The sequence below is a fragment of the Heterodontus francisci genome, chromosome 35 (assembly GCF_036365525.1).
Source record: "Heterodontus francisci isolate sHetFra1 chromosome 35, sHetFra1.hap1, whole genome shotgun sequence".
NCBI classification, from domain to species: Eukaryota; Metazoa; Chordata; class Chondrichthyes; order Heterodontiformes; family Heterodontidae; genus Heterodontus; species Heterodontus francisci.
Window position 1 is genome coordinate 43,489,512 of NC_090405.1, and position 23,039 is coordinate 43,512,550.

General features: G+C 43.1%; 1 protein-coding gene across 1 annotated transcript in view; it reads left to right on the forward strand.

Moving 5' to 3' along the window:
• hcn4 (hyperpolarization activated cyclic nucleotide-gated potassium channel 4) overlaps positions 1-23,039 on the forward strand; it is a 268,643-nt gene that overhangs the window by 151,025 nt on the left and 94,579 nt on the right. The window contains exon 4 of the mRNA XM_068015195.1: positions 21,294-21,512. Within this exon, the coding sequence (XP_067871296.1) occupies positions 21,294-21,512 (219 nt within the window). The remainder of the gene's footprint in view (positions 1-21,293; positions 21,513-23,039) is intronic.

Here is a 23,039-nt window from a genome sequence, read left to right on the forward strand (position 1 = left end):
AGAGTAGATTGGGTGAAACTATCTGTTCCCTTTCGTGTTTCCCCCTTAGTGATAACGTTGCTGGAGTAGTAATCCAGAAGCCCAGACTGATGCACCAGACACATGATTTTAAATCCTACCATGGCAGCTGGGGGAAGTTAAATTCAATTAATTAATAAATCTGGAATAAAATGCTACTCTTATTAGTAATGATCATGAAACTACTGGATTGTTGTAAAAATCCATCTGGTTCACTCATGTCCTTCAGGGGAGGATGTCTGCCATCCTTACCTGGTCTGCCTTACACATGACTCCAGATCCACAGCAGTGTGGTTGAGTCATAACTGCCCTCTGAAATGGTGTAGCAAGCCACTCAGTTGTATCAAAGCACTACAGAACAAGCACTCTGCGTGTACTTACATCATATGGACTGCAGGAGTTCAAAAAGGTGGCTCACCACCATCTTCTCAAGGGCAATTAGGTAATAAATGCCAGCCTTACCTGCGAGGCTCACGTCTGAAGAATAAATAAAAAAGATCTTGAAAGCTTCGATCAAAGTACCCCTTAACCTTCTAAATTCCAGGGCATACAACCCTAGTTTGTGCAATCTTTCCTCGTAGCTTAACCCTTAGAGTCCAGGTATCATTCTATTAAATCTAGAGCTGCACTCTCTCCAAGATCAATATATCCTTCCTAAAGTGTAGCACTCTCAATTATCTCAAAGCGCTTCACAGGAGGGTTATCAAACAAAATTTAACATTGAGCCACATAAGGAGATATTAATCATGTGACCAAAAGCTTAAATTTTAAGAAGGATCTTAAAGAAGGAGAGAGATGAAGAGGTTTAGGGAGAGAGCTGCAGAGCTTAGGCCCAGGCAGCTGAAGGCTTAGAAAAAAAGATGCAAAAAAGGATACAAATGCTTATCGCCTTGGTAGCCATTTTATACAGACATCCTCCCCATTTGTTATGGCGTAATGTTGCCAATTGATACATTCTATGATTCTGTCTGCACTCAGTATTGGCCTCCTGGGATATTTTACAGATGAATTGATGCTGTTTTCATTAGGCACAGGTTAAGTCCACATGGGTAGTCTCACATACAAAAGTAATGTCTTCTCCTGAGCTAAATAGAGAAGGGAGATTTTGGTAGGACTGGGGAAGAGAACATTTTCCCCACTGGCTCCTGGATTTGAATTAATACAATATGATTTAATTTAATCTATTCTTTTTTGATGCAATGAAGTGACAACCTCACCCTCCATTTGACCTGAGGTTACTTGAAGCAATCATGCATTCAGCTGCCTGGGCCCTAAACTCTGTAATTCCTTCCCTAAACCTCTCCGCCTCTCTACTTCTCCTCCTTTAAAGCATTCCTTAAAACCTACCTCATTGACCAAGTGGGGAGGCAGTGACATAGTGGTGATATCATTGAGCTAGTACTGCAGTGGCTCAGGCTAGTGGTCTGGGGATGTGGGTTCAAATCCCACTGTGGCAGATGGTGAAGTTTGAATTCAATTAGTAAAAAATCTGGAATTAAAAAGCTGATGCAATGGTCACCATGAGCCATTTTTGTTTTAAAACCCATCTGGTTCACTAATACCATTTGGAGAAGGAAATCTGCCATCCTTACCTGGTCTGGTCTACATGTGACTCCAGACCCACAGCAATGTGGTTAACTCTGAAATGGCTGAGCAAGTCGTTCAGTTCAAGGGCAGTTCGGATGGACAATAAATGCTAGCCTAGCCAATGATGCCCACATCCCATGAATGAAATTTTAAAAAAAGCTTTTGGTCATCTGCCCTAATATCTCTTCATATGGCTTGATAATCACTCCTGTGAAGCACCTTGGCATGTTTTACTCTCTTAAGGGTGCTATGTAAGTGCAAATTATTGTTATTGAAGCCTACACTGGATTCCAGTTTCCAGCTATCTCTAAGTAGGCAAGAGAGGCAGTTTTCATTGGCATAGTCTGTGAATCACTGACCTGTGCTCTTGTACAGCTTAATTGAACAACTTAATGAAACAGGAAAGCTGTGCAACCTGCTCGTTACCACGACTGGACATCCAAGTGAGATTTTTTTTTTATTTCAAAAATATACTTTATTCATAAAAATCTGTAAAAATTACATTGCCAAACAGTTTCCAAACAGCTCCAAAAAATACAAACATTGCAAGGGAGATCAGTTTCCTTCAATACTGTCATGAGTTTCTTCCCAACCCTTCCGTTTCACAATTGTCATGTCAATTACAGTTTTACATTTACAGCAATTCAGAATATTAACGATACAGTTCGAGGGGTTTCCCATGGATCCAGCCCCTCAGTCCAGCTTGGTGGGGGAACCTTACACTGTGGTCTTTCCCCATTGAGCCTTTGCTGCGGCTGCCCCAAGCTTTAGTGCGTCCCTCAGCACGTAGTCCTGGACCTTGGAATGTGCCAGTCTGCAACATTCGGTGGTGGACAACTCCTTGCGCTGGAAGACCAGCAAGTTTCGGGCAGACCAAAGGGCGTCTTTCACCGAATTGATAGTCCTCCAGCAGCAGTTGATGTTTGTCTCGGTGTGCATCCCTGGGAACAGCCCGTAGAGCACAGACTCCTGTGTTACAGAGCTGCTTGGGATGAACCTTGACAAAAACCACTGCATCTCTTTCCACACCTGCTTTGCAAAGGCACATTCCAGGAGGAGGTGGGCGTGAGATGATGGGATATACGTTATTGAGCTGTGCACTTCTAAACAAAGGGACGAGGTTTGACAAAGATCTTCTCATGAAACCAACACCCCTTTAAGATCATATGAATGTTGGGCTCAATAAAGCTAGATAAGAAAGTTTCTGAAAGTTTTGCTTTCCAGTCTATCAAGTTCATTCCTCCCACAGACTGTCCATGCATCAGTTCCATCACGAACTCAACCACACAAACCTGAGGGAAAACTTGCAGGCAAAATTTTAGAACGTCTTTCTGACCTTACATCTTGCCTTATTCAATATTGCCTTCCTTGGAATGACTGGATAGATTTTGTAAGAGGTGTGAGATCTCACATGACTCATTTGCAAGGCATCTAATGTTCCAACTAGCTGATTTGACAGCAAGGGCTAAGGCTGCAATACAGGCATGCATTTCAATATGTAAATCACCTGTTTAAAGCTGAAAGTCATGTCTTCAAGCATATCTTATCCCATAACATAAGCCTTGCCCATTAAAAGTGGCCAGATGAAGACTCGTGGGACTTAGCCTGCTCAAGGAGGCTTCTTCGAGTGAAATGCTGGTTTCCACTGTGAACTACATCTTCTTTCTCATTTTTAAATTCCTCTTACTGCATTCTGCTCCTGCTTTTGTTTAGTTTTGCTGGGCAATCCTCTACCTTTTTCCCAGTTTTGTTATTTTCAGATGCTGCTGACATTTAGATCGCCACATAACAAGAGATAAGGACAGTTATTCTTTAGCGGGTTCCGATTGCGCTGCGCAATTGAGGAGTCAGTGAGAGGGCCCCTGAAGAATTTTGCCCACATTCGGAAGCATCTCAGGATTTATTTTTCAACAGCCTCTCTACAAGTATCTGGGCACGTTAGGGAAGCCCCATCTTTGTCACCTCCTCCTCACAAGACAGGTTGCTATAAAGCTGTGCCATCTTTTATTTATTTATTTGTTATTCATTTTTTTGGGATGTGGGCATCACCGGCAAGGCAAGCATTTATTGCCCATCTGTAGTTGTCACTCAGTTGACTGAATGATTTGCTAGCACACTTCAGAGGGCAGTTAAGAGGCAATCACAATGGGCCCCATTTTTTGGCTGCATCCAGCAACTGGGGTCCCATTGTGTTTCCATTTCTGTTGGACGCACTTGGCACTCTGTGGAGAAAGAATCTGTTGTAATCTCAGTTGACAGGATGCTTTCAGTGAATGGCCAAAAATCAAACATTAATGCATTTCTTTATCACCTTTGCTTAGCATGTACACTTATTACATGATCCATATGATAATGTTTATAATCTTACATTTATTTTTACATTAATTTCCACTTACCTTTCTTAGCCTGAATACATAATTATCCCAGATCCCTTTGAATGCTATCAATCTCTATTACAACTGGCCTCAGTGCAGGTACTGTATTTCTTTCAATGTAGGAGCCATTTTACAAAATGATGCTTCTGTTAAGGAGTATTTCCAGGGTAGGATTATACACTGGAATTCAGGTGTGTGCTGCCAATGATTTTCCAACATTACGTATATCGAATTCGGGGAATTCCAATCTGTGACCCCGGTGAGTGAGTTTCTGTAGCAGAAACATGACATCATAGTGTCATCCCACATGCTCCTAGATATTAAAATAAAAAATAGGTGCAGGAGTAGACCATACAGCTCATAGAGTCATAGAGTAGACAGAGTCATTATGGCATAGGAGGAGGCAATTCGGCCCAACGAGTCTATGTTGGCTCTCTGTAGAGCAATGTAGTCAGTTCCATTCCCCCACTCTATCCCCATAGCCCTGTAAGTTAGTTTCCCTCAAGTACCCATCTAATTTCTGTTTTAAATCATTGATCGTCTCCGCTTCCACCACCTTCATAGGCAGCGAGTTCCAGGTCATTGCAACTTGCTGCGTAAAAAAGTTCTTCCTCACATCCCCCCACATCTCCTGCTCAACACCTTAAATCTGTGTCCCCTGGTGCTTGTACCATCAGCTAATGGGAACAGCTTTTCTTTGTCTACCTTATCTAAACTTGTCATAATCTTGCGCACCTCTATCAAATCTCCCCTACTCCAAGGAGAACATTGCCAGCTTCTCCAACCTAACCTTGTAGCTAAATTCCTTCATCCCTGGAACCATTCTGGTAAATCTCCTTTGCACCCTCTCAAGGAACCTCACAATTTTCCTAATGTGTAGTGGCCAGAACTGGATGCAATACTCTAATTGTGGCCTAACATAATAAATAGGAGTGGAAGTAAACCATTTGATCCCTCGAGCCTGCTCTGCCATTCAATTAGATCATGGCTGATCTTATTGTGGCCTCAACTCCACTTTCTTGCTTGGCCCCAATAACCCCCTACTCCCTGTTGATCAAAAATCTGACAACGCAGCCTTGACTATATTCAATGACCCAGCCTCCACTGTTCTCTGGGAAATAGAATTCCAAAGATGAACAAACAACCCTCAAAGAAGAAATACCTCTTCATTTCCATCTTTAATGGGAGACCCCGAATTCTGAAACTGTGCCCCCTAGTTCTAGATTCCCCCATAAGGGGCAACATCCCCTCAGCATCTGCTCTATCAAGCCCCCTCAGAATCTTATATGTTTCAATAAGATCACCTCTTATTCTTCTAAACTCCACAGAGTATCGGCCCAACCATAAGGCAACCCCTTCATCCCAGGAAAAAAACCTAATGAACTTTCTCTGAACTGCCTCCTTAAATAAGGAGCCCAAAACTGTGCGCAGTACAATAGGTGCAGTCTCACCAACGCCCTCAAACCTTCTCCACCATTTAATAAGATCATGGCTGATCCTCGACTTCAACCCCACTATCTGACCCAATCGCCATATTCCTAGATTCCCTTTGAGTCCAAAAATCTATCGATCTCAGCCTTTAATATGCTTAACAACTGAATGTCCACAGCCCTTTGGAGTAGATAATTCCAAAGACTCACAACGCTCAGAGTGAAGAAATTTCTTTTCATCTCAGTTCAAAATGGTCATCCCATTATCCCGAGACTAGCTCCCTAGCTCTAGACTCTCCAGCCAGGGAAAACAGCCACTCAGAATCTGGTCTAAATGCAAAGTATTAAGTTGTAGCAATGTTAATGATGGTAGTTTTGAAGTAGACAGCAAAATATGGGTGTAGGTTAAGTCTGGGTTAGGAACAGTGAAAAATGAATGAAACACAATAATAGTGGAAATACAGGATGATATAGATGAGCTGGTAAGATGGGCGGAGCAGTGGCAAATGGAATTTAATCCTGAGACGTATGAGGTGATGCATTTTGGGAGGACTAACAAGGCAAGGGAATATACAATGGATGGTAGGACCCTAGGAAGTACAGATGATCAGAGGGACCTTGGTGAACTTGTCCATAGATCACTGAAGGCAGCAGCACAGGTAGATAAGGTGGTTAGGAAGGCATATGGAATACTTGCCTTTATTAGCCAAGTCATAGAATATAAGAGCAGGGAGGTTATGATGGAGCTGTATAAAATGCTAGTTAGGCCACAGCTGGAGTATTCTGTATAGTTCTGATTGCCACCCTATAGGAAGGATGTGATTGCCCTGGAGAGGGTGCAGAGGAGATTCACCAGGATGTTGCCTGGGCTGGAGCATTTCAGCTATGAAGAGAGACTGAAAAGGCTAGGGCTGTTTTCCTTAGAGCAGCGAAGGCTGAGGGGGACATGATAGAGGTATACAAAATTATCAAGGGCATTGATAGGATAGATAGGAAGAAACTTTTTCCATTAGCGGAGGGGTCAATAACCAGGAGGCACTGATTTAAGGTAAGGTGCAGGAGGTTTAGAGGGGATTTGAGGAAAAATGTTTTCACTCAGAGGGTGGTTGGAATCTGGAATGCATTGCCTGAAGGGATGGTTGAGGCAGGAACCCTCACAGCATTTAAGAAGTATTTCGATGAGCACTTGAAATGCCATAGCATACAAGGTTATGGGCCAAGTGCTGAAAAATGGGATTAGAATAGGTAGGTGCTTGATGGCCAGCACAGACATGATGGGCCGAAGGGCCTGTTTCTGTGCTGTATAACTCTATGACTCTACGCTTAACCAATTATAGCAGCTGGAAACATCTACAGCTCATTTGAACAATGCTAACTGCTCAGAGGTTTATGTCATTTAATTATAAACCAAATCATTATGATTTTCTTGCAACATCAGTCAGACGCAGGTTCTGCAGCTCCTCTGGCACCTCCATTAAAATTCACTGCAGATAAGTGACCAACATTTTTCTTCACTGCTCCTCAGTAACAAAAAGATATGATCTGACTAGCAAAGAATGAAAGTGATAATAACAATAATACTGTGTAGTTTTTCACATTCTCGTAAACTGGGATGGTAGCTGCTCTCTCTCTCTCTGTTGACCACTATAATCTAACTTCAAGAGTACTGCTAATTTCTTTTTAAATCCCTGTTTCAAAATTGCCTTCCATCTGTTTCAGCTCTACCATCGCCAACCAACATTGTCCAGTTCAAAGGATAGACAGGTGATATGCAGGCAGGCCGTCAGAGGCAAGTTTGTCTTCACCAAAACTCACACGTACAGAAGTATGGAATGAGAAAAGGCCATCCAACTTATGAAGTCTATTTCTTTGACAGTCTTTTAGGATGGGAAAGGGCAACAGTTATTTTGCGGGATTAAATCTTTAGCTTGCTCAAAATAGTGTGAGAACAAATCATGAAATATATTCAAATAAAATCGTGTATATTCACCTGGTACCACTCATTATCATGTTGTAACACTGAATATAATTTGATTTTAGCACTACGAGTTTATATTTAGGGATGAAATTCCTGTTTTTGCTAATTTTAGTAAAGATGTGGATGTGAGTGAAAAGTGTTAGAATACAGGTAGTATGCATAAATGGACTGTTTATTGGTACTTATCACTGCTCTGACTATTCCCATCCCTGCAAAAATATATTAATAAACGCTAGCAAAGTCACTAAACAGATTTGTACATTCTGCAAGGTTTTTTTTAGTTGTTTCAATGTTCTTTAATTTTGCTCAAGACTGGCATTTATTGCATCTTGTGGAGAATATGAATTTCAGTCCCTTTACTCCTGTGTTCACCAGTGTAGATTACAGTGATTCTGTTTTTGTAGGATATCTGAGCATGTTTTTCTGCCCTGGCATTTATGAACACTGTTCTACAAATTCCAGTAAATGCAGGATTTGCCTTGATCAGACATTAATTTAACATTACACTGAAGTGGACATGTGTCATGTCACTTCAACAAAAAAATCAATCTTGGGCAACTTGCTTGAATAAAATTTAGTATTTCTTTTTCAAGAAATCCCATCAAAACATCTTCTGTTGCAATTAAATTCCACATCGATTGCTGTATTTCATATAGTTTATGGCTCAGGTAAACAGAAAAAAAAGACTTGCATTGATATAGCGCATTTCACCACCTCAGGGCACCCTGAAGCACTTTACAACCACTGAAGTGTAGTCACTGTTGTAATGTAGAAAACGCACCAGCCAATTAAGCAGTGCAAGATCCCACAAACATTAGAGAGATAAATAATCAGATCATGGGTTTTAGTAACATTAGTTGAGGGATAAATATTGGCCAGGACAGCCAGGAAAACTCCCCTGTTCTTCTTTAAACTACTGCCATGGGATCTGTTAAGTCCACATGAGAAGGCAGACAGGGCCTTGGTTTAAAATCTCATCTGAAAGACAGCACCTCTGACAGTGGAGCACTCTCTCAGTGCTGCATTGGAGTGAGAACATAATGGCTTGGTGCTGGTTTATGTTTGTGTGTTTACATCTATGCTTGTTAAGGTAAGGCACAATGGTGCTTGAACAACTTTGAATTTGTCACCCAATAGACAGCGTCATGCAATTTACCCTTACTGCCCTGGGATAAACTCTCCATTTCCTATCTACAGTATCTTAAAGGGTTCTAGGATAGTTATAAAGAGGTCTTACCTTGTCCTCGTATTAACCTGTGTAGCATTTAAGTTGGAAGGTAAAGTTTAGTAAAGGAGTTCTATTCTGCTTCACTACGATTGCAGGCCAGGCTTTAATGCTGCATTTACACCTTGGGTAATCTTCTCGAACACCACCACAAAACCAGGTTCTCGCTCGTGGTGAGCATGGATCAGAAAATCATGGATGAAAATCATATAGAAGGCAGTGTGCCCATGGGAAGGAGCAGGAATTAGGCAGCAGAAAGACACAGCTGGGTAACCATGGGAACAGTCCCCGGCAGTCACTGGAAGGAGGGGTCCTGAGGGTGATTGGAGATCAGGGGAGCCTGGGGTCCTGAGATGCTGATGGTGGGGCAGACTCAGTGAATTCACCCCAAACCCCTATAAACTGCAACATCGGTGCAACGCATCACTGCTTTGAGCTGACACCACACTTGCTCAGTAGACCCTCCCTTAACTTTTATACTGATTGGTTTTGGAGGGTGGTGTGTCAGGCGCCTGTTGCAGGGAGCAGTGATGGAGCTACATCATTTCAGGTCCCCTTTGAAAGCCATCAGTGTGAAAACACACTTTCTGCAATGATGTTGTGGCTGGAGCATGTCCAGATCCCAGAGCTGGAAAAAAACACTGTTCAGAATAATCATGTCACTTTGCAGTGCAATATATCCTGAACAAAAAAAGAGTGTTTAATATGGAGCAAACAGATTGAGTTGGTGCAAGTGTTCATTAAAATATTTCACGCAAGCAATTTGGTTTGGAATTGATTTTTGAGGTAGAAAAGTAATTGTCATGTAGAGTCCTGGATCATATGGTGTAGCAGGGGCAGCAAGTACTCCATGGAAAATAATGTTTTGCTTTGCTTATTACCTGAACCACTTACAGAATTGGATGGATACAGCGTTTCTGCTCAGTTCTCTGCTGCCCAGGTCTCTCAGAGCTACTTGAGTCTCTTTGAGTCATTCCTCTGTTCCCTTTCTGCAGTCATTTCCCAGGTACTCCAGAAGTCTATCATATTTGCTGTTAAATTGGCTTTGCACCTTGTCTGGAACTCGAATTGAAAGTCATGTGGAATTGTAATGTGAAATCTATTTGGGGAGCAAATATACCAGGCATGCTGGCAATGATAGTAAACGTGCAGCGAAGGTGGGCTGGTCAGCTGGTCCAAATGCCTGATACAAAACCACCCAAGAAGCGCTTGTGGTGCTCAATTCAAAAGATAGAAGGATTGCCTAAAGACCAATCTAAAATTAAATGTGGCATTTCACTGATAGATGGGAGTAGGCTGTTTGTGGCAGGAAAAGTGGCAAAGGATGATTGGCAACAGCACAGCACAAAGCTTGAAGTAAGTCGTACCCAGCTAGCTGAAGAAAAGGGAGCCTGAAGGAAATTAAGTAAACATCAGCCCTTGGGTTAATCTGGCATCCGGCGTCATTGTGTGTGGGAACACGTTCCTCGCAAAAATTGAATTTGCAGTCATATGAGATCCAATAGCAAGTCTTCAGCTGTGTCAGCCATGGCTCAATGGGTAGCACTCTTGCACTTGAATTGGAAGGTTGTGGGTTTAAGACCCACTTTAGTAGAGAGACCTCAGCTGAAACCCTGAGGGAGTGCTGCATTGTTGAAGGTGCTGTCTTTCAAGTGCGATGTTAAACTGAGATCCTGGGCTGAGTTTTATCAGCGCAGCGCGTGGTGAAGTCAGCGGCCTTCCACTGCGCGCCGGGGCTCATTTAAATGGATGGGGAGGACTGGTAGCCCCCCCACCCCCCCCATGATATAGAAGGGTGGCCACCGCAATGCCAACAACGGCGTCAGGTGCCAGCGCCATTCTTAAAGGGCTTCAAGCACTTCAGGAGAAATTTAAATTTGTAAAGGTGCCGGTTCTATAAAAAAATTATATAAGGATTTGTCCACACCTGGAATCCCTTCTCCCACACCCCCAATGCATAAATAGCTAGTTTTCTGGCCTATCCCCCCAAAACAATTAGTTATCATAATGACCTTTCCCTCTTGAACTTTATTCCCTTTGACCCTAAACCCCTTCCCACCATCTCCACAGGCAATGAAAAAGGTTTTTCCCACTCCCCCCCCCCACCCTGATAATTTGACTCCTCCCCCCTCGCCACCAGTGTCTCGCCTCGGAACTCTGTTCGGAGTCCCGAAGGCATGTGAGTTGCGGCCGGCGGCCGTAAAATTGTTGTGGGATGGCCGCCGGGAGCGTGTAAGTTAATTAGCATTTTTATTACTTGTAATTCAATATTTTAATGAAGGCCCTGCCACCAAGCAGTGGGGGGAGGGGCCACACCGAGGCCTCGCCGGCGCCTCTAATATCCGGCAGGGCCTTTGTGGCGTCGTGGGTCATGGTGGGCCTCACCCACAAGCATTTTACAGGCCTCCCTGCCATGATCCAAGATGCTGAGGGGCTGGTAAAAGGTCCCCTGCCTTCCGTCTCAGGTTGATGCAATAGATCCCATCCTGTTATTTTGAAGATGAGATGGGGCGTTATCCCTGGTGTCCTGGCCAATATTTATCCCTCAATAAACATTACCAAAATAGATTGTCTCATCATTATCACATTGCTGTTTGTGGAACCTTGTTGTACATCACAATAGTGACCACCCTTCAAAATAACTTAATTGGTTGTAAAGCATTCTGGGATGTCCTGAAGGCATAAAAGGCGCTATATAAATGCAAGCCTTTCTTTCCAATCATTTAAATTGATAGTTGGAAAGTCCTGGACAATTGGCAATCAAATTGCCAGTAATGCAAGGTTGTAAATTACGACCATTGAGTTACTGTCTCCTTTTAAAAAAAGACTGATGGAAGCTGTGCGTGTCTTGCAAAACCTGCCAATCCAACTCTGAACTGGTTGGAATCCTAATACTGCACGTACAAAACGTTGCTCCTACTGCATTATGTGACTCCAACTATGAGCAACGTTCCAAAAAAAAAAAGGGCTATGTGCATTCCTAAACAATGACGAGATTGTACTTTCCTGTGGACTATGCTTGACGTCAGTCTCAGTGGCAAACTGATTCTTCGCCATGCCTAGAACGTAACCTTACCTTCATCTGTGGAAAAGAAGGAACCAAATCTATTTCCTCATGATTGGTGCGCGACACTCTTTGTTGACATTAGTCACTGGACTGAGCCTGAGTGACGGGGACGTGAGTGCGTTGTGATTCATTCAGTCATTGCTTGTGGAAAATAAGATGTCCCAGCAATCTCAAGTGAGTATGCAGAAAGTACTGAAAAATGACAACACAATATAACATGTAAAGGGAAGCGAACTAGATACAATATTGAGCAGTGTTGCTCTAGCCAATATTCATCCTTCAATCAACAACCCTAAAATAGATTATCTGGTCATTATCACATTGTTTGTGGGAGCTTGCTGTGTGCACAAATTTGCTGCCGCATTTCCTACATTATATCAGTGACTACACTTCAAAAATACTTCTGGCTGTAAAGCACTTTGGGGTGTGCTGAAGTTATGAAAGACACTATATAAATGCAAGTTTTTTTTACTATTCTCTCAACTCTTTGTCCGTTCTCTTCAACCAGATGCTGGTGTCTGTTGTCTCCTTTTTCATACTCCTCAAAGGTTATAGAAATAAAAAGATAAAAAAATTCTGACCCATTGTACAATTTGCTTTATAATGGACTCCACCCAACCCATTTAATCTCCTGAGAAAAGATTCCGGAATCTTCTATCTGCCCACAAAGGGAAATAAAGCAGAAGTTCTGAATATTTATATGATCTTAAGTGCTACATTGTACATCCTTGACTGGTCATCTTCCTTGGCTTGATATTCCCATGGTTCCAACAGCTCAGGGATCATCGTTCCCACACAGCATTCAATTACCTCGATTTGAACTTATTTGCATAATTAACTGTTTAACTGTCTAAGGCATAATAGCTGTTTAACAAATAGATAGAGATGCAGGAAAATCTTTATTTTTCATGTCCAGAATATGTTCATAGTCTAAGTTACAATTGAGTGACCAGTGATTACTGATCAAAATGCTACCATTTTTCTTAAGCTTATTTCTTTCCCTTTAATCCCTCCAGATATTCAGATCCTCTTTTTGTCTAATTTTAGGGCTATCTTAGATCAGGTTTTGTTGTCTTTTCCTAGTCAAAAGATGTCAAAAGATGTAAGTAATGACACTTTCAGGGCTTCATCCTTGGCTGGTCTGATCTCACAGCCTTTTGCTGGAATGTGGCTTTCAGGGTCTTCTTTGGGTGATCTCCCTCTCTGTCCAGAAGGCTACCTTTTAAGGTAAAAACCTTCAAGTTTGCTTTTTGGTCAGGTGACTGAGGTTGGACTGTGGTGACCATTCAGTGCTCCAGGATATGGGAGTCATCGTTGCCTGCTGGTTTCTGATTACAGTCTATTTTTGATGAGGGAGTGTTCTTCAACTCATCGTGGTGACCTGGGCCATGGAGATGGTTGTCTGAAAGAAAAGTCTTTGTTAGTTCATTCCTGTAGATAGGAGTCATCAATATAGGGACAGGTGGGATGTGGTAGGAATATGGGATTAGTGTTCTTTTGGGCCTCCTTATCTCGAGAGACAATGGATACGCGCCTGGAGGTGGTCAGTGGTTTGTGAAGCAGCGCCTGGAGTGGCTATAAAGGCCAATTCTGGAGTGACAGGCTCTTCCACAGGTGCTGCAGAGAAATTTGTTTGTTGGGGCTGTTGCACAGTTGGCTCTCCCCTTGCGCCTCTGTCTTTTTTCCTGCCAACTACTAAGTCTCTTCGACTCGCCACAATTTAGCCCTGTCTTTATGGCTGCCCGCCAGCTCTGGCGAATGCTGGCAACTGACTCCCACGACTTGTGATCAATGTCACACGATTTCATGTCGCGTTTGCAGACGTCTTTATAACGGAGACATGGACGGCCGGTGGGTCTGATACCAGTGGCGAGCTCGCTGTACAATGTGTCTTTGGGGATCCTGCCATCTTCCATGCGGCTCACATGGCCAAGCCATCTCAAGCGCCGCTGACTCAGTAGTGTGTATAAGCTGGGGATGTTGGCCGCTTCAAGGACTTCTGTGTTGGAGATATAGTCCTGCCACCTGATGCCAAGTATTCTCCGAAGGCAGCGAAGATGGAATGAATTGAGACGTCGCTCTTGGCTGGCATACGTTGTCCAGGCCTCGCTGCCGTAGAGCAAGGTACTGAGGACACAGGCCTGATACACTCGGACTTTTGTGTTCCGTGTCAGTGCGCCATTTTCCCACACTCTCTTGGCCAGTCTGAACATAGCAGTGGAAGCCTTACCCATGCGCTTGTTGATTTCTGCATCTAGAGACAGGTTACTGGTGATAGTTGAGCCTAGGTAGGTGAACTCTTGAACCACTTCCAGAGCGTGGTCGCCAATATTGATGGATGGAGCATTTCTGACATCCTGCCCCATGATGTTCGTTTTCTTGAGGCTGATGGTTAGGCCAAATTCATTGCAGGCAGACGCAAACCTGTCGATGAGACTCTGCAGGCATTCTTCAGTGTGAGATGTTAAAGCAGCATCGTCAGCAAAGAGGAGTTCTCTGATGAGGACTTTCCGTACTTTGGACTTCGCTCTTAGACGGGCAAGGTTGAACAACCTGCCCCCTGATCTTGTGTGGAGGAAAATTCCTTCTTCAGAGGATTTGAACGCATGTGAAAGCAGCAGGGAGAAGAAAATCCCAAAAAGTGTGGGTGCGAGAACACAGCCCTGTTTCACACCACTCAGGATAGGAAAGGGCTCTGATGAGGAGCCACCATGTTGAATTGTGCCTTTCATATTGTCATGGAATGAGGTGATGATACTTAGTAGCTTTGGTGGACATCCGATCTTTTCTAGTAGTCTGAAGAGACCACGTCTGCTGACGAGGTCAAAGGCTTTGGTGAGATCAATGAAAGCAATGTAGAGGGGCATCTGTTGTTCACGGCATTTCTCCTGTATCTGACGAAGGGAGAACAGCATGTCAATAGTCGATCTCTCTGCACGAAAGCCACACTGTGCCTCAGGGTAGACGCGCTCGGCCAGCTTCTGGAGCTGTAACATTAGTATAACATTAGTGTAACATTAGTATAAATGGGTGGTTGATGGTCGGCACAGACTGGGTGGGCTGAAGGGCCTGTTTCAGTGCTGTATCTCTAAACTAAACTAATATGTAATGGTCTCCTTTCAATCTCAATGCGTTCTCCCAGCTAATTCAAATGACATTAATGAGTTTCATCTTCCACAGACAGATGTGCTTATTGACAGTACAGGAGGGATCACCTGACCACTACTCCATTTTGTCTATGGTACTAAGGTGCCCATTTCCTTATGGTTCAGTCCAACAGTTGGCTTTTATTTCATAATTCCTCCAGTTCATTGTTTATTTCATCACGGCTCCTTCCGAGAATAGCAATGCGATGTGGCCTCACCTGTGATATTGCAATGGAATGCCTTTATGATACAAGTAGTGTTACATAGAATCACAGAAGAAGGCCATTCAGCCCATCAGGGCCATGATGATCTTAGTAAGAGCTATCCAATTAGTCCCACTCCCCTGCTCTTTCCCCTGAGCCCTTCTCAAGTATTTATCCAATTCCCTTTTGAAAGTTACTATTGAATCTGCTTCCACCACCCTTTCAGGCAGCGCATTCCAAATTATAACCACTCACTGCCACGTTCCAGCAAAAGGCTATGAGATCAGACCAGTTAAGGAAGAAGCCCTGCTGCTGATACCATACTTCAACTTGCTGCAGCAGAGAACGTGAGAGGTGACCACCGTCTTCGGACTGAAGTATTCACTGCATTAAGGAATTTCATCTCATCTGGCCCCCTAGCTCCTGTGTCAATTATCTTATATCTGTGTCAGTTTACATTAGAGCAATGAATAGAGGGACAACTAAGATCATGAATTTGCACATATTTGTCATGACACTCTTGCACCTAACCCAACTGTCACACCGAAATATGTCACACTTAACATCTGTTCAGTCTCAGGATTGGTATTGCTGCTTCACAGCTTCTTTATACAGACAAACTTTTTTAAATTCGTTCCTTGTATGTGGGCGTCGCTGGCTAGGCCAGCATTTACTGCCCATCCCTAATTGCATCTGCAACAACAATTAGCTTCCAACTAACTTCAATATTTGCTTAGTTAGAGTATTTCCACATCAGGAGTATTGAACAGGAAAAAGTTTTTTACTTTGCTCTAATTAGACTTCATTATGTGACAGGGACAGGCCAGATTAAGAAAGTTCCATCTTAGTAAATGAATCATAAGCAGGTGAAAGTGCAACGTGATACTGCTAATAGAATGGAAGAAAGCCTTCAATTAATTTTGGGTTCACTTATTTGTGCTCTCCATTCCATCTTAGCAGCAGACAAGCCCTTTACAGCTGTTTAGAAAAGAGAATAGGACCAAGAGTAGCCCATTCAGCACCTTGAGCCTGTACCACCATTCAATCAGATCATGCCTAATCTGTGCAATGACTCCATCTGTCCCCCTTGGTTCTGTAATCCTTAATACTCTTGCTGAACAAAAACCTAGCAATCTCAATTTTCAAATTTTCGATTGACTCCCACTCTCAGCATATTCTTGGGCAAGAGAGTTCCAGATTTTCACGACCCTTTCTGTGAAGATGTGCTTCCTGACGTTACCACTGAACAACCTCGCTCTAATTTTAAGGTCATGCCCCTTGATCTGGACTCCCCCAGCAGAGGAAGTTGTTAATCTCTAGCTACCCTATCAAGACATGAATACTTCTCATTATCATATAGCACATTGCATGAAACGTGATCCTTACAAAGTAGAGCATTCTCTGACATACCCTGAGAAACGCCATCGGCGATTTACTGGTGAAATAAATAAGATAACCAAAACTGACAGTTTTGCCGCTGAACTATAAATCATATGCAAATCTAGCATTTACACAAATAATTAGGCAAGGTTGTTGACCTTTACTTTGGGTGTATGAAATGCCAGCAATTTGCCTTCTGAACTTTGAACCCATGGTAGAACAGTTCTGAAATCAACACAGCCACAGGCCAATTGCATTCTTCGTTTTATTTTGTTTGTTAAGTCTATGACTTAGTTTTTACCTACAAGACATGAGGTGGCACCGCATCAAATAGACCTCACCATGATTTTTCGCTAGTGAAGCTTTTGCAAACAGTGGAATGTCTACCCTTGTGTAATTTTGAAAATGTATTAACAGGAGGAATAACGACTCTGCATTTATTAGCCTTCAAACTTTGCCACAGTGTGGTAAAACGCAGCTTTGTGGCCTTGATTTCTTCTGCAGTGAGCGCCTGATCACAGCCATGCCGCAGACAGAGGGAGCACAGAGTGCAGATCAAGCACTTACCCAAGCATCTAGCTCCAAAGTGGCATTAGCAGAGGCCTGGAATTAGACCTCCTGCCTGGGAGCAGTATGTGTAACAAGCAAACTTAAGGGGATAAAAAAACATTTTAAAACTAAGGTGAGGCAAAATATATTAGAGAAATACTGTGTCAATATTGCATTTTCCCAGCTTTCTGATTAGACTGACATTGGCTCGTCCTATTAGCACTTTGCACAACATTATACAGAACATATTGCTCAAAAATAATTATAGATACCAAAAGCTGATGGAAAGCTGGACATCATGGAGTGCACAGCAGCCCCAGTGATATAATCCTAGCTAGAACATAATTAGAAAGAGGGGATGAATGGAGCTATAGCAGGGAGCTGGGAGAGTCCAGAACATTCTTTTAGCAACCTGACATTTTCCAAGATTCTGACAGTTGGTAAAATAATTTACAAGCCACAAAATTCACCCAATTTTTTTTTTACTATTGGCACCATCCCTAAAGATCACATCCTCCACTTTACAACAGTCAGTGATGTAAGCAATGAATGCACGCACATCTCATTTAAGTAACGGAGGTGCAGTCAAGTATAGTACACTGAAGTGTTAAATATATTCTTTACAAGTATAGACTATTCCAGAAGATGACGATGATGATTATTGAGTGACCAGTGCTGGGAACATATCACAATGTCCTCTACACGAGCTAAGTGCAGCGGCAAGCAACTTAAGACTCTTATCACATTTGCAAATAGAATATCAATTTTTACTGTACGGGATGCTGGCACAGTATATTGCTGCAGTAGTTCACTGTGCCACAGAGCAGTTGAACATTGGTACACTTCCACAACTTCCCCCTAGCGGTGACAGTATCATGCACAGGCTCAAACCAACGTTGTCAGTGGATCTTTAGGCAGGCTGGTGTTGACTGAGGAGAGAGTGGGGGCGGTTGGGCGCAGAGTGACGTCTGTTTTCTTGCTGCTTTGCAAGAGCTGCAACACGGATAGAGGTTGTAGAGTCATATACAGTACAGAAGGAGGCCATTCTGCGTGGAGCTATCCAGTCAGTCCTACTCCCCCGCTCAATCTCCGAAGCCCTTCAAGTGCCAATCCAATTTCTTTTTGAAGTCATTGATCGTCTCCGCTTCCACCACCCTGATGGGCAACGAGTTCCAGGTCATTACCACCAGCTGCGTAAAAAATTCTTCCTCATATTCCCCCTGCATCTCTTGCCCAAAACCTTCAATCTGTGACCCCTAGTCCTGCTACTATTAGTTAATGGGAACAGTTTTTCCTTGTTTAACTTATTTAAGCCTGTCATGATCTTGTACACCTCTATTAAATCTCTAGAGTGAAGAATTGGGCCCACAACCTTCTGACTCAGAGGCAAGGGTGCTGCCAACTGAGCTACAGCTGAGCTACAGAGCAGTTATTACATGGCATGATTTCCCCTCTTTGTGTAGAGCACTGTAATATTCACACTGGAAAAAAGACACTTGCATTTATATAGCGCCTTTCCCAATGCTGAACATTCCAAAGCACTTTACAACTAATAAAGTACTCTTGAAGGGTAGTTACTGTTGTAACGTAGGAAACGTGGCAGCTAATTTATGTATCGTGTGCTCCCACAAACAGCAATGTGATAATGACCAGGTCATCTCTTTCAGTGATGTTGCTTGAGGGATGAATATTGTCCAGGACACTGGGGAGAACTCCCCTACTCTTCTTAAAGACAGTGTTATAGGATCTTTGCACCACCTGAGAAAGCAGACTGGGCCTCTGTGTAACATTACATTCAAAAGACTGCACCGTTAACAGTGCAGCACTGGACATGTCAGCGCAGATTTTGTGCTCAAGTTTCTGGAGCGGTGACCTGACCCCACAACCTTCTAACTCAGAGGCAAGCACGCTACCCACTGAGCCACTGGACTGACTATTTTCACAGCGGAAGAAAATTGTTTCATATTGCAGCAAGTTGTCAAATGTGGAATTGATCTGCCATCATTTGTTAAAGGGACACTGTCTTCAAGGAATGGTGTTTGGCAAACATTCCTTTTTATGGGTCGGGGAGGAACATAGTTGCAGATCATTATAGTCATGACAACGCTGTGCAACGCATCACACGATGAGAATCTCACCTGAATTAAAATGAGCAACGCCACAGGAGGTCTGCTCATCTTGACATCTCTTTATGTGAAAGATCACTGCAGTATTGAGAAGAATTGTTGCTCTCAAATATATGTCAAGCTCGTGTGGAGCATAAGTGCTGGCATAGACCTGTTGGGAAAAATGGACTATTTCTGTGCTTTAAACTCCAGGTAGTTCTATGTAATAAAGAGGCAGTGTTTTCCTTCAACATTCAACTAACTTATAGTTCCAAAAATGTCGGTTATGAGGGTAGTGCCTTAAATATAACCATTGCATTTGTATGCATTGTAGAAAATTATTAAGTATTGTTTCTTTATAAATTTCATTTTAAGGAGTTGCACTGAGGCAGAGTGCATCAGGACAGAAACATGCTTTGTTACTTTCTGCTAGGATGTATGTTTGCACCCTTCATTCATCAAGCAGTGTTTTCCTGTTTTCAGCCACCTATGACAGCATTGGGTTAAGTCAGAGAGTTTCCTACGGATGTCCAAGAATGAGCCACTCAGGCTGCCCTTTCGAGCACCCCAATTAGCATTGGCATAGCATTGATTGAAAACAGGTCACGAGCCTGCCTGGGAATCATACAAAGATCAGGTGTATGGGCATACTAAATAGGGACTGATGGGACAAATGTAAAGCAACGTAAAATTCAGTTTATAACTACATATTCTCTGGTAGCTTAATTGGTAAATGAACAGTGTGCAGTAAAGCCATGCAATTCAGAAAGGCCCCAAATTTGATCTCAGCAGGAGTAATTCTCCTCCAATTCTGGCCTCTTGCACATCCCCTCTTTTCTTTGAACCACCATTGGTGGCCATGCCTTCAGCTGCTTAGGCCCTAAACTCTGGAATTCTCTCCCTAAACCCTCAGGCTCTTCGCCTCTCTCACCTCTTTTAAGATGCCCCTTAAAACCTGCTCTTTGACCAAACTTTTTGTCACCTGTCCAAATATCTCCTTGTGTGATCCGGTGTCAAATTTTATTTACTATGTTGAAGGCATTATATAAATGTAAGTTGTTGTTATAATGGTCCGAGTGTTACAACTACCCTCAGTAACTGTACCAGGGAGGGGAAAAAAAGCAACCACAGTTCCTGCACCTGATTCCTGACCAGTGCCTCCTGCTGGAAAGTGCATGTGTGAGTGTTGATGACTCGGCTATGTTGCCCTCCAAAGTTGACTAAAAACTAGCACCAGCTGTCTGGGTTCATATAAAAAGAATGCATATTTGAGTCAAGTTGTGGCTATGAGGTTCTGCTGTTGAAACCCTCAGCCATGTCTTTGTTACCTTTAGACTTTATTATTCTAACATACGCCTGCCCGGACTCCCATCTTCCACCCTCCGTAAAACTTAACCTTCTCCAAAACGCTGTTGCCCATATCCTAGCTCGAACTAAGTCCCGTTGACCCATCACCCGTGCACGCTGACCTACATTGGCTCCTGGTTAAGCAACTCCTCGATTTTAAAATTCTCATCCTTGTTTTCAATTCCCTCCATGGCCTCGCCCCTCCCCAGCCCTACAACCCTCCAAGATCTCTGCAATCCTCCAATTCTGGCATCCTGCGCATCCCCGATTTTAATCGCTCCACCACTGGCTGCCGGGGCCCTAAGCTCTAGAATTCCCCCGCTAAACCTCTCCAGCTCTCTTTCTCTTTTAAAACACTCCTCAAAACCTCCCTCTTTGACTAAGCTTTAAGTCACCTGTTCTAATGCCTCCTTATGTGACTCGGTGTCAAATTTTGCTTGTTAACAGTCCTGTGAAGCACCTTGGGACAGTTTACTACATTACAGGTGCTATATAAATGCAAGTTGTTTTTGTTGTTGGAATTGTACTTCAACATGTATCAGGGCCTTCAGGATGGGGGTGGAAGAGAGGAAATTGATGAACGGTATGGGAAACAAGGGGGGGAAAAGCTGCCATTGAATTATTTATCCATCCTCACTAAATATGCTGATTATTCTCTGCTATACTTTAACAAAGCACAGTTGCTTGACCATTGTGGTGAGGACGGAATAAACAGTATAGAACATTTTGTGGCCCTGGCTCCTTTTCAAAACACCATGTAATGAAAGAGATGACATGCAGCCTCCTTGAGTCTATTAAGGCCACTTCTGAATTTACTTTGGAGTTCACATCGATCCCGCTTCTGTTTTCGTGTCACACTCTAACGGTTTGTTCTCCTTCACAGGACGACTCCTGGTCGAAGCAGTACTCCTATGCACTGTTCAAGGCAATGAGCCACATGCTGTGCATCGGATATGGACAGCAGGCACCAGTTGGCATGTCTGACGTCTGGTTGACTATGCTCAGTATGATAGTAGGAGCTACCTGCTATGCCATGTTCATCGGCCATGCCACGGCTCTCATCCAGTCATTGGACTCTTCTCGCAGGCAGTATCAAGAGAAGGTAAGGGCTCACTAGCATATTCCTTCATGCGCATCTTAAGTGATAAGGTCCTCTTGCTGGAATTTCTTGACAGCAATGATACTGGATAGCTAGACACTGCAAGTGAACCAGTCCACTTGATACCAATGCTGTCAGTTTTATTTGCAGACAAATTCTTAATTCAGTAACCTGCAATATTGCAGTGAATAATAGATACCTGAGAGTGAATGCAAAGCTGTAATCTAATCAAGGGTTCCATTCTTGTCATATACTGTGAGAATATTTAGGTGTGTCACCTGAACTCAGAGATTGTATTGCTCTTTTTAAATTGCTCCAAGTTATTTGTGTCGCACACAACACTGTTAATTCAATAGAAGCATGCTGCCATTTAAATCTGGCTGAATTTATTTGTGTTCTGCATTGTTGATCTATGATGGTTTTACAATGAATCTTTATTTGGAAATAATATTCAGTCAAGTACATGGAGAATGTTATGGCTGCGATATAAATATATATAAAGGCATTATTTTCAATAAGCTTGTAAACAAGGCATCAAGAAATGTATTTACAGTATTGAAATCAGCACAATTAATATTGTTACTTTAACAACTTTAATGGTAAAGAAGAGGTACAGAGCGACAAAAATAGGAATGCATGACAAACTATAGAAGGAGACTTAGCAGAAGTGACCAACAATTTTTTCAAAGACATCCACCACCTTCCACATTCACTCCCTCCACCACCTCGCACTGTGGCACCAGTGTGTACTATCTACAAGGTGCAGTACAGCAACTCACCAAGGCTCCTACAACAGCAACATCCAAACCCGCGACCTCTACCACCTAGAAGGACAAGGGCAGCAGATGCATGGGAACACCACCACCTGCAAATTCTCCTGCAATCTACACACCATCCTGACTTGGAACAAAATCGCTGTTCCTTTGCTGTCGCTGGGTCAAAATCCTGGAACTCCCTTCCTAACAGCATTGTGGGTGCACTGACACGACATGGACTGCAGCTGTTCAAGAAGGTGACTCACTACCATCTTCTCAAGGGCAGTTAGAGACGGGCAATAAATGCTGGCCAGCCAACGATGCCCACATCCTGTGAAAGAATGCTTTCTGAAAAATTATGAAGACCAGGGGAGGAAGAGAGGTGGAAGGGTTTAGGAAGAGATTTAGAACTGAGATGGCTGAAGGCTTGTCCACTGATGGTGGAATGAAAGGAGGGAGGGATACAGAGTGGAAGAGATCATTACCCTGGAGCATGTTGAAGCTCTAGGGTAGGGTGAAGCCATGAAAGGGATTGAAAAAATGGGTGAGGATTTTGATTGAATGCTTTGGGGGAACAGAGAGGTACAGTAGATAAACAAAGTGGTGGGCAAGTGGGACTTAGTCTGAGCAAGAATATGGGTGGTAGAGTTTTGGACAAGTTTTGAATTTATGGAGAGTGAAGGATGGGAGGCCAGCTAGGCGAGAATTGGGGAAATGGAGTCCAGATATAACAAAAGGCATCCAAGACATTTTTCAACTATTAAAACAGGAAATT